The sequence below is a fragment of the Musca domestica genome, unplaced genomic scaffold (genome assembly GCF_030504385.1).
Source record: "Musca domestica strain aabys unplaced genomic scaffold, Musca_domestica.polishedcontigs.V.1.1 72, whole genome shotgun sequence".
In the NCBI taxonomy this organism is placed as follows: Eukaryota; Metazoa; Arthropoda; class Insecta; order Diptera; family Muscidae; genus Musca; species Musca domestica.
The window spans coordinates 900,780-912,887 of NW_026712388.1; the positions used below are offsets into that span (position 1 = coordinate 900,780).

General features: G+C 34.3%; 1 protein-coding gene across 1 annotated transcript; it reads right to left on the minus strand.

Annotated features, from left to right (window-relative positions):
* Window positions 1-3,640: 3,640 nt before the first annotated feature.
* On the minus strand, window positions 3,641-3,961 carry LOC101897418 (uncharacterized). The gene has a single exon (XM_005186363.4). It carries the CDS (start codon window positions 3,959-3,961, stop codon window positions 3,641-3,643), a length of 321 nt encoding a protein of 106 aa, XP_005186420.2.
* Between the last annotated feature and the right edge of the window lie 8,147 nt (window positions 3,962-12,108).

Consider the following 12,108-nt stretch of genomic DNA (forward strand, 5'->3'; position numbering starts at 1 on the left):
AGTTCGCATTTATTGCCCTATCCAGATGAAATTTTGCACAAATCATTTGTTTGGGCCAAGGACGAACCCTATGTTTTGGAGATAATCGCTCAAAATTTAGATATAGCTCTCATATATATCTTCGTCCGATTTGCCTTTTATTGTGCACCAAACGTGTAATATCGAATGGTATGGAATTTTGCACATACAACCAGATTAGGCCTGAAAATAAATATGCCAAATTTTATCGAAATCCGTTCAGATATAACTATAGCTCCCATATATATTGTTCATCCGATTTGTTATTTTCGTTCTCCGCACCCGTAATATGCACTCTGTAACAACAATATTTTGGGAAATATATCAAATACAACTCAGAAATACCTTTGGTAAATTTTATCGAGATCGGTTCAGATTTGGATATAGCTCCCATATATAACTTCGTCCGATTTACTTTTTATTGTGCACCAAACGTCTAATATTTGTCGAAATGGGATGGAATTTGGCACTTACGACCGAATTGAGTCTAGAAGCTTGTATATAAAATTTGGTGAAGATCGGTTCGGTTCGGTTCAGATATAGCTGTAGCTCCTATTTATACTCTTCATCCGATTTGTTACACTTGTTACCCATATCTGTAATATGTACTCTGTAACGACGATTTTCAGGGAAATTTATCAAATACAGCTCAGAAATATCTTTGCCAAATTTTATCAAGATCGGTTCCGATTTGGATATAGCTCCCATATATATCTTTATCCGATTTCAAGTTAATTGTGCACCAAATGGGTAATACAAGTACGAATTTAGAAGATACAAATGCTTCGGCATATTTAGTCCTTTGAACTTTAAATTATAATCATAGCTGGAACGAACTTTTAATTGTTATGCGGAGCTCTACTAAATTAGCAAAGTGGTGTAGGGTATCATAAAATCAGCCCCCTCCCGACTTTAAGACTTTCTTTAATGTTTTTTTTTTAAATCCATGTTTATTGCTTGGATAATCCTTAATAAAATACTCATTAAAATCCAAGTTTATAGCTTAAATTGTCCTTGAAAAAATCTATTTAAAAATCCACCTTTATAGCTTGGAGCATTGAAGACATCTGACAGCTATTTTGTAAGAATCCTCTTAAATAGTTCGGATGATCCTTGAAAAAAAATTCCTTAAAAATTCACGTTCACAGTTTTTAGGATCCTTAAAAATACTGTTTAAACATCAATGTCTCTAGGTTGGATACCAAGGACCATCCATCTTTATGAAAATATTCCTCTACCATTGGTGGAACCTTAAGTCGACCTGACTACCAATGGGTTAATAAGAGACATTTTTTATATTTTTTGTTTTCAAATAATCCAGTACATCACCCAACCAAGTGTCCAGAGTCCGCCATTTTCTCCAGCCTCCGATTGAAACACACACAACACCAATTATTTTTTTTTTTTTCAAAAAATTTTATTTTATTTATTTATTTAATTATTGTATTCCTCATTTTCCAAAAGATTTCGATTGTGCATTGGCATTAGCGTTAGCAATAGCGGCACTGTTACCTCCAAGACTGGAAGCGTTGGCATTTGCATTAGCTGTGGCACTTGCGGCACCACCACCGAAACCACCGCCACCAAAACCACCACGGCCTCCCTTAAATCCTCTTTGGGGACTGGCACTGACGGCCAAAATGGCAACGAACAAGGCGAATAAAATGGCGAAAATTCTCATCTTTGCTGGAAGATTCTCAGAACTGTTTGAATGCGGTGCAAACGATGCGTTTGTATTTTATAGCGTCCTAATTATTTTCTTTTTTTGGGTGAGTAGCGCATCTGCCCGCAGCTAAACAATGTCAAACAAGTCGAACTGGCTTCAAATGCAGTGCCAATAAGTTATGATCATGTGTTTGATTTAGAAAAAAAAAATATTAATGTCGATATATTTAGCAATTAATAGATAAGTGTGGAATATAGAAGCTTCTGAATAACGAAAACGAGTAATAAATAAATAAAAAAAATATAACTACCGTTTAACTGGCAAATGTTGATTTTTTTTTAGAAATTTTTAGGGGACTTTTTTCGGTTTTGAATATGCAAATACTGGAGAACCGGTTTTCTATGGCTTGAGAAAGTTTTAGCTTTGGGTGATGGGTAGTTTTTTGGGTGAACATCTAAATTAACAAAAATCGGATATCATTTGTGATATCATAGAGTTCCTTTTAACAATGTGTTTTTAAGGACCCTCCAAGCTATATACGAGGACTTTTAATGACATTTTTTTCAAGGACCCTCCAAGGCATAAACTTGGATTTTTAAAGAAGATTTGTTTCAAGGACGCTCCAAGGCATAAACGTGGATTCATAAACGTGATTTTTTAAAGAAGATTCTCTCCAGGGACCATAAACGTGGATTTTTAAAGAAGATTCTCTCCAGGGACCATAAACGTGGATTTTTAAAGAAGATTCTCTCCAGGGACCATAAACGTGGATTTTTAAAGAAGATTCTCTCCAGGGACCATAAACGTGGATTTTTAAAGAAGATTCTCTCTAGGGACCATAAACGTGGATTTTTAAAGAAAATTCTCTCCAGGGACCATAAACGTGGATTTTTAAAGAAAATTCTCTCCAGGGACCATAAACGTGGATTTGTAAAGAAAATTCTCTCCAGGGACCATAAACGTGGATTTTTAAAGAAAATTCTCTCCAGGGACCATAAACGTGGATTTTTAAAGAAAATTCTCTCCAGGGACCATAAACGTGGATTTTTAAAGAAAATTCTCTCCAGGGACCATAAACGTGGATTTTTAAAGAAAATTCTCTCCAGGGACCATAAACGTGGATTTTTAAAGAAAATTCTCTCCAGGGACCATAAACGTGATTTTTAAAGAAGATTGCCTCTAGGGACCATAAACGTGGATTTTTAAAGAAGATTCTCTAAAAAAACGATCAAGACCATAAACGTGGATTTTTAAAGAAGATTCTCTCCCGGGACCATAAACGTGGATTTTTAAAGAAAAATTTCTCCAAAAACCGTCCAGGCCATAAACGTGGATTCTTGAAGAACCAAAAACCACTTAGGCCATAAACGTGGATTCTTGAAGAACCAAAAACCACTTAGGCCATAAACGTGGATTCTTGAAGAACCAAAAACCACTTAGGCCATAAACGTGGATTCTTGAAGAACCAAAAACCACTTAGGCCATAAACGTGGATTCTTGAAGAACCAAAAACCACATAGGCCATTACCCGAGATTTTTAAAGAAAACTTTCTCCAAAAACATCCAGGCCATAAACGTGGATTTTTAAAGAAAATTTTCTCCAAAAACAATCCAGGCCATAACCCGAGACTTTTTAAGAAAATTTTCTGTAATCCATAAACCGGGATTTCTAAAGAATCTTTTCCTAGAAGCTTCCATGGTATACTCTGGAAGTTTTTCAAGGTTTTTTTTCAAGGACTATTCATGATCGCGAAGATTTAGAAAGTTTTTTCATGGATCATCCATGGTATGAACGTGGATTTTGAAAGAAGAATCTTTCAAGGATAATCCGAGATGTGAAAATTGATTTGTAGAACCAATTTTTAAAAATTGTTTCCCTGTTTTCGTAAATTAATTAAAACGCTTTTTTTTTGTTATCTAAAAATTTTATTACACAAATTTTATTCAACCAATTTCTTAGCCTTTATAAGCACCTTTCTTGCCAAGGCCACCGCCAATACCAGCTCCAATACCACCGCCAAGACTGCCACCAATTCCAGCACCGGCATTAGCATTTGCCTCAGCACTAGCCACAGCCTGAGCACCAGCAAGACCTCCAAGTGAGTGTGCATTGGCATTTGAATTGGCAATGGCAGAAGAGCCACCAATTCCGGCCCCAATTCCAGCTCCCAGACCACCACCGAGACTGCCACCAATTCCTGCACCGGCACCATATTTTCCAGCACTTACGGCCATAATGCCAATAGATAGGGCTCCCAAAATGCTAAAGATTTTCATTTTCGGTTGTTGAAACTTTCTGTTCTACCCAAAAGGAATTATTGGTGTGTTTAAGATTTTTGCCAAGTGCGGGCCTTTTTATATATTTCGGAAAGAGATTTTGTCGAGGACCGTTATTAGCTAAAAATAAAAAAGAAAGAAGCAAAACTAGCTTTTCGAAAATATTGGCTAATCAAGAAATGCAAACTTAAAAGTACGTCATTAATTCGATGAATCTGTATTGTTTTGCTTTTTTAATTAAAAGTTTCAATAAAAATGGGACAGTTTAAAAACAGTAGCAGATTAATTATATAATCAATTCAAGGTCTTACATGACTAGGGGTTGAGAGGTCTTCTACAAATTAAGGGCCCCTATAGCTAAAAGACTTAAAAAAGGATTTTTTTAATGGGAATGATGAATGTCTTGGTAGAAAAAGAACTATTAGCAGAAGTTTTGTTAAGAAAAGACCAGCCAAAAGTTATCTAAAGATAAAGGGTATCAAAAATCACCCATCGATCCAAGAGTTTCAAGAGCTCATTTACGGGTAGAATAAATTCAAGAGGTCATTTACAAGTGAGAGGGGTTCATAAAACCAAATTTAAAAGTAATCTATAAAAAAGAAGTCATCAAAGGCTCCCATATTTAAATGGATGACCTTCAAGAGATCACCTTTGGATGGAAGGCCTTCCAAGATCATAAAAATTAAAAAAAAAATGGAAGAGGATTTCTACATATTAAAAGTCTCCAAAGGTCCTTCGATAAAAAGAAGGCCTTCTAAAGATATTTTATAAAAAATAGGCCTTTATAGGGTCTTCTGTTGATGGATGACCTTCAACAGGTCACCTTTGGATGGAAGGCCTTCCAAGATCCTAAAAATTAAAAACAAAATGGAAGAGGATTTCTACATATTGAAAACCGCCAAAGTTCCTTCGATAAAAAGAAGGCCTTCTAAAGATATTTTATAAAAAATAGGCCTTTATAAGGTCTTCTGTTGATGGATGAACTTTCATGAGGTCACCTTTGGATGGAAACAGAATGGAAAAGGATTTCTACATATTGAAAACCTCCAAAGGTCCTTCGATAAGAAGAAGGATTTCTAAAGATATTTTATAGATGGCAATTTCAAGCATCCATGCATAGATCCTGAAGGTCTTTAATTTAAAGACAGCATTTGGTTTCTACTGCTTGAAGGCCCTTTTAAGGATTTGTGTACACGGTGAGATGAAAAAACTACAACAAACTTCAGACTTCTGTCATTTTTAAGTCACTCGTCCGACAGCTGTTATTAGTGAGCTGAACATATCGCAATATTCCATTTGGCAAATATTGAAAAATGAGCTCGGGGTAAAGCCATTGAAACTCCAAAAATTGCAAGAACTTACACCGCAACAGAAAGAAAATAGACTCTACGGAGTTGTTTCGCTTGGCCGAAAGTGGTGAACTGCCGAATTTGATTTTCTCCGATGAGAAAACATTCGTTGTGCAGTAGTTTGTAAACAAATAAAATGATCGTGTTTACTTGCCAAAGAGGTCAGCTGTAAATGCGTACCCTTGGTTGGCCACCAGAACTCAAGCTCTGTCCATAGTGAAAATGTGGGCCGCCATAGCAATGGTCGCTCTCCGCTTGTGTTAATCGACTGTGGCATCAAAATAAATGCCGAATATTATCGCGAAAATATTCCGGAGGGTGTATTAAAGCATCGGGCACGCAAACATTTTGGCCGTAGACCTTGGACATTCCAACAGAACTCAGCGCGATCGCACTCAGCACCCAAGAAAGGTTACGAAATGAATTTCCTCGCTTCATTTCCAGCGCACAATGGCCACGAAAATCTCCGGATACCAATCCGTTGGACTATTGTGTCTGGAGTATTTTGGAAAGCAAAGTTGGCACTAAAAAATACCAAAGTGTCGATCACCTCAAGCAAGCGCTTCGCCGGGAATGGGCCAAAATACGGCAGAGCAACATTCGGGCAGCATGTGCCGGTTTCATTGGCCGTTTGAAGGCCATAATTCATACCAAAGGTGACCAATTCGAACAAATCTAAACATATTCTAAAATTTGAAGCTATTTCCTTTTTGCCAGTCTCCTGCCTCAAAGCTCTTCCCTCGTTAGAAGACCTTTGAATGACTGATATATTCAAAAGACCCTTAAAGGTATTCAAAAGCCAAAATACCCTCTGCAAGTCCCCTTCCATTAAAGACCTTTTGCACGCCTCTTCTCCTCATAAATTCCATCGAATACCATTTTTTGCATATCTACTCTGTAGATATAATTACTTATATTATGGCGTAATATTATATTATATTAAATTATATAATAAATTTGCTACCGTTTGCTAATTGTTTCCCGTTACTAAAAAAAAATCTTTCAAAGAAGTAAATTATTTAAATAATTAGCATCAATGATGCACTTTTTGTATTAAGCTTGCATTTTTTTCTGGTTGTCCCATTTCTTTTATGTTCTTGTCATACGAAAAAAAAATCAAATTTCTTTCTCAGAGCTAGTTTTACTTGTTTCCAATAACGGAACTATGCAACAGATCTTTCAAAGAAAAATATATATAAAGACCCACATTAGGGCAAAACAACTAATAATTTCTCGAGAGTAGAACAAAAAGTTTCAAGAACCGAAAATGAAAATCTTCAGCATTTTGGGAGCTCTATCTATTGGCATTATGGCCGTAAGTGCTGGAAGTTATGGTGCCGGTGCTGGAATTGGTGGCAGTCTCGGTGGTGGTGGTGGTCTGGGAGCTGGAATTGGGGCTGGAATTGGTGGCGCTTCCGCCATTGCCAATTCAAATGCAAATGCACACTCACTTGGAGGCCTTGCTGGTGCTGAGGCTGTGGCTAATGCTGACGCAAATGCAAATGCAGGTCTTGGAGGTAGTATTGGAGCTGGTATTGGCGGTGGCCTTGGCTTTAAGCGTAAATTGATAGGCTAGGAGATCCGTTAAATAAAATTTGCGTAATAAAAAAAATGAGATAACGAAGAATAATACGATTCCATTCATTTCTAAAGGGCAGAGGAGTATAAAAACGTTTTTAAAGAAAAAAATTTAATTCTTGGCCATAAACGTGGATTTTTTAAAAAAATCTCTTAATTCCAGTCCATGAACGTTGATTTGTATAGAAAAATTTCTCTAGATGCCATCCAGGCCATAAACGTGGATTTTTAAAGAAAAATTTCTCTAGGAACCATCCAGGCCATAAGCGTTGATTTTTAATGAAGATTCTATCCGGGGACCATAAACTTGGATTTTTAAAGAAAAATTTCTCTAGGAACCATCCAGGCCATAAGCGTTGATTTTTAAAGAAGATTCTATCCGGGGACCATAAACTTGGATTTTTAAAGACAAATTTCTTTAAGAACCATCCAGGCCATAAACGTTGATTTTTAAAAAAAATTTTTCTCTAGGAACCCTCCAAGCTATAAACGGGGGTTTTTAAGGAACATATTTTCATGGACCGTCGATTTCACAAATCGTGAATTTTTAGAGAAAAATTTTTCTATGATTCATCCAGGCCATAAACGTGAATTTTTAGAGAAGTTTTGGATCAAGGAACGTCGGAGCCATGAACGTGGATTTAATGCTTGAAATTTGACGTTTATAGGTTGAATGGTCCTTGAAATTTATTTTTGTTTAATATCCATGTTTATAGTTTGGATAGTCCTTGAAAAAATATTCTTTAAAAATCCACGTTTGTGGCTTGGATGGTCCTTGATAAAAACTTCCTTAAAAAATCCATTTTTATAGCGTGTATGATCCTTGGAAAAATCGTTTTTCAAAATCCCCGTATAAAGATTATATGGTCCTTGAAGAAATCTTATTTAAAATTCTATGTTTAGAGCTTGGATGCTCTTTGAAAAAATCTCCTTTAAAAAGCCACGTTTACGGATTAGAAGGTCGTTGGAAATCTTCCTTAAAAACCATATTTCTGGCATGGGTGGTCCTTGGAAAAATCATCTTTAAAAATCCGCGTTTATAGCTTAAATTGTTCTTAAAAAAATCCAAGGGTATGGCTCTGAATGTCCTTAAAACAATCTTTATTGAAAACACATATTTATAGCTTGGATTATTGTTGAAAACATATTCTTTAATAATCAGCATTTATGGTTTATATGCTCCTTGAAAAAATCTCCCTTAAAATCCACGTAAGTGACATTAAAGGTCCTTGAAAAAAAATCCATATAGGCTAGATGGTCCTCAAAAAAATCTTTTTTTTTTTTAAAACCATATTTACAGCTTGGATGGTATTTTAAAAAATCTTCTGTAAAAACTCTCGTTTACGGATGAGATGTTCCTTGAAAAAAATCTTGAAAATCCTTGGTCCTTTGAAAATATTTTATTTAAAAACGGGCGTTTATGGCTTCAATGCTCCTTGAAAAAAAATCATCTTTAAAAATACATGTTTATGACTTGGATGGTCCTTGAAAAAATCCTCTTTAAAAATCCTCGTTTAAAAGTTATATGGTCCTCAAAGAAATCTTTTTTAAAAATCCAAGTTTATAGCTGGGATGGACCTTGGAAAGTTCGTTCATAAAAATCCACGTTTATAGCTTGGATTGATGAAAATACTCTTTGATAATCCACGTTTTCAGCTTGGACGTTCGTTGAGAAATTATTCTCTGAAAATCCCTGGTTATAGCTTTAATGGTTCTTGTAAAATATTTTTTAGAAACCGTCTTTTATAGCTGGGATAGTCGTTGAAAAAATCTTCTTTAAAATTCACATATATGGCTTGGATGTTCCTTAAAAAAAAAACTTTTTCTAATTCCGTGTTAATGGCTTGGATGGTCCTTAAAAAATATTCGTTAAAAATCCAAGTTAAAAGGTTCTTGAAAAAATATTTTTTATTGCTCACATGATCCTTGAGAACATTTTTCTTAAAAATCCACGCCTTGGGTTGGTCCTTGAAAAACTATTATTTAAATGTTCCCGATGGTCCCTGAAAATTCTTTTTTTAAATATCCCTAGTGTGGTCATTAAAAAAAAAAACTTTTCTTTAAATGTCTCCGATTATAGCTTGGATGACAAAACATTATTTAAAAATCTTGGTATTTAGCTCGTATGGTTCTTCAAAATATTGTGTAAAAAACCGCGCTTGAATAGTCCTTGGAAAAATTTCCTTTAAAAATTCTAGTTTTCAGTACAGTTGGCCCTTGACAATGTATTCTTCAAAAATCCACGATAATAGCGTGTATATTCCTTGGACATTTATTATTTAAAAATTTAAGTATAAAGCTTGGATGTGGCTCATAAAAATATATTCTTTAAAATCCTCGTTTATAGTTAGGATGATCCTTAGTAAACATTCATAGAAACCCCACTTTGAAATTGGGACCAAATTTAACGCATTTCAACGTGAATTCTGAATTTTAAACAAAAGAGAATAATTGTCTTAGCATACTTTTAGGCCTTCTTGTTATATTCACCCCAGCTCAAATTCGCCTAAGTATAACAGAATAGGTTTTTATCCGTTACGATAATTAAAATCAAATTCGCTGCAAAGAGGTGCTGTAATATATATGATATTGAAAATATTAAAGTGTGGAATATAAACAATTTAATTTTAATACATTTTCTAGCAAATTCCAAAAAATTCAAAGATTTCCCGATAATTTATCAAATAATACGTTATTAAGATTTTTTTGATGTACATTTAGATATTTCTTTTGTTTTGAGACTCATTATGACATTTTATTTGCAATATTTCATCCTTCCTAAAAATTCATGGACTTCATCGATATAGTTATTGGATTTTTTAAGTTAATTTTTTGAGAGACCACATTTCTTGGATTTTTAAGTAATCTTTTTCAAAATCATCGATTTTTTTTTTTTGGATTTTTATGAAAAGTTCTTGGGCAGTAATTGCTAATTTTCTAAGAAAGCATTTTCAAGAAACACCACGTTTTAATAAAGAAGAAAATTGTTAATGATTTTTGGAAAATTCTTCTCACGTAATATGCTGGATTTTGAAGAAAAAATTGGAAAATGATTTCGTGGATTCGAATGTAGTTGCTCAGAATTTTTACGAATATCCCACCAAAATACTTATGTATTTGTAAATTTCTTTCTGGCAAAAAATAGTGAATTTTCTGGGCATAACTCGAGGATTTTAGATAAATATGTCTAAGATTTAATTGCCGAAAATTTTGTATTTTTATAGATCGTTTTGGAAGGATTTCTTTACCGAAAATTGTGGACTTTTAATAATTTTTTAAATGTTCCAACAAATTTTAGATTTTTAAGAATTTTTTAAGGTTTGAGAATATTGCGATGTCTTCCTGTATCCTGAATATTGTAAAACTTTTTTCTTCCTGTATAAAGGAAACTGTAGAAATCAAGGCCCTTCTAACCAACAATTTGTGGATCTTTGAAGAAAAGTGTGGCCTGCTGGGACTTTTTTTAAGATAATGTTTATGGGACCTTCTGACAAAGAAATTCGAGTTTTTTACATCTTAATGATCACACCAAAAGTGTTTTTAGACATTTTTTATACCCTCCACCATACTATGGTGATTAATTTACCCTATATTAACTTTGTCATTCCGTTTGTAACTCCTCGAAATACTTATGTCCGTCTGCCTGTTATAATCACTCTATATTTCGAACGAATAGAAGGCTAAAATTTTGCACATATGTGTATTTTTCCAGTAGGCAGGTTAAGTTCATACATAAGTTCATGTAGGTCAACGTTTTCATATAGTCCCTATATAAGGATACCTCACGATATTCGATGTTTGGATGATCTTAGTGACATTATTAACCGGAATTATTTTTAAATTTCGTAATTGATGTTCATAATGAATACCACAACGTATGACAAAAAGTGTCTCTGTAGCTCCACGTCTTCCTATAGCCCATATAACGGTATCTTTCGATATTTGGTATTTTAATGATTTACAGCGACATTTTTTACCGGAATTGTTTCAACTACACCCTTTGCCAAAACTTTACTCACGAAGGAACACGTCTTCACATATGAAAAAATTTCAAGTTTCTTCGAAATGCTAAAGGGTATTTAAAGTTTGGCCCGGCCGAACTTTACTGTTTTTTTTTTTTTTGTTTAATTGATACAAATTTACTTAAATTTCTGAAGGACTTTTGGTATAGAGTAGGTCCACGTCTTCGTATAGCCCCCATATAATGGTACCTCCCGATATTCGGTATTTTGATGATTTTAGCGACATTTTTCACCGGAATCCTTTCAAATTTCGTATTTAAAGTTCGTAATGGATACTACAGTCTATGACAGAAAATTGTCTGTGCAGGTCTACGTTTTGGTATAACCCCATATAATAGTACAACACTATATTCGGTATTTTGATGATTTTAGATGCATTATTCACCGATTTTTTTTGTAAAGTTTCGCATTTGTATATTGTAGTGGCTTATGACAATAGTTGCCTATGCAAGACCACGTCGTTGTAGGAAGCCTAATACAACGGCATTATTCGGCATTTTTTTATCAGAATTTTTAACGGATTGTTTATTAGTGGAGAACGATGGTAATATTTACCAGGGGGTAAGGAAGGGAATACTCAGGTTTCGGAAAGAGCCACCAATCCTCATCAGTTCCCTTGTTTTTTGTCTGGGATATTCTCCCCAGAAGTTATTTTAAAATAACTTCTATGACAAAAAACTTTTTTACCCAAGTTTTGAAAGTTGCCAAATTCGTTCCAAATGGTGGAGGGTATTCAAAATGCGGCCCGACCGAACATGCAGCTTTTTACTTGTTTTCAATTCACAACTTTTATATATGGAACCATTGAAAGAAAGTCTTCAAAACTCCACAATTTATACAAGGGACTCCTTCAATGAATGTCCTTGATAAGGAAAACTTTGAAATATTTGGAAAAATACAAATTTTGTTGGCTTGAAAATTTTAAAAATATTCTCAGAAAACCCCCGATTTTTGTCCAGAAAAGTAGTATTCTTAAAAACTTTATGATATTTTGGACTGGATATCTTACAAGTGTTTTTTAAATCAAGATATTTGGACTGGTGATTTTTTTTAATCAATTTCTTTTTTGACCCTTTCCAAAAAAAATTAAGTGTTAAGAGAGATGTTGACTCCCTGTAGAAGATAATTTCAGAATAGAAGCCTATTGCGTTTAGAGATGATCGCATAATATTAATGTTGAAATGGACCAAAACTGAAA

Bases quoted from the DNA above. Each gene is read 5' to 3' on its own strand.
- LOC101897418 (XM_005186363.4), bottom strand. From the start codon at position 3,961: ATGAAAATCTTTAGCATTTTGGGAGCCCTATCTATTGGCATTATGGCC.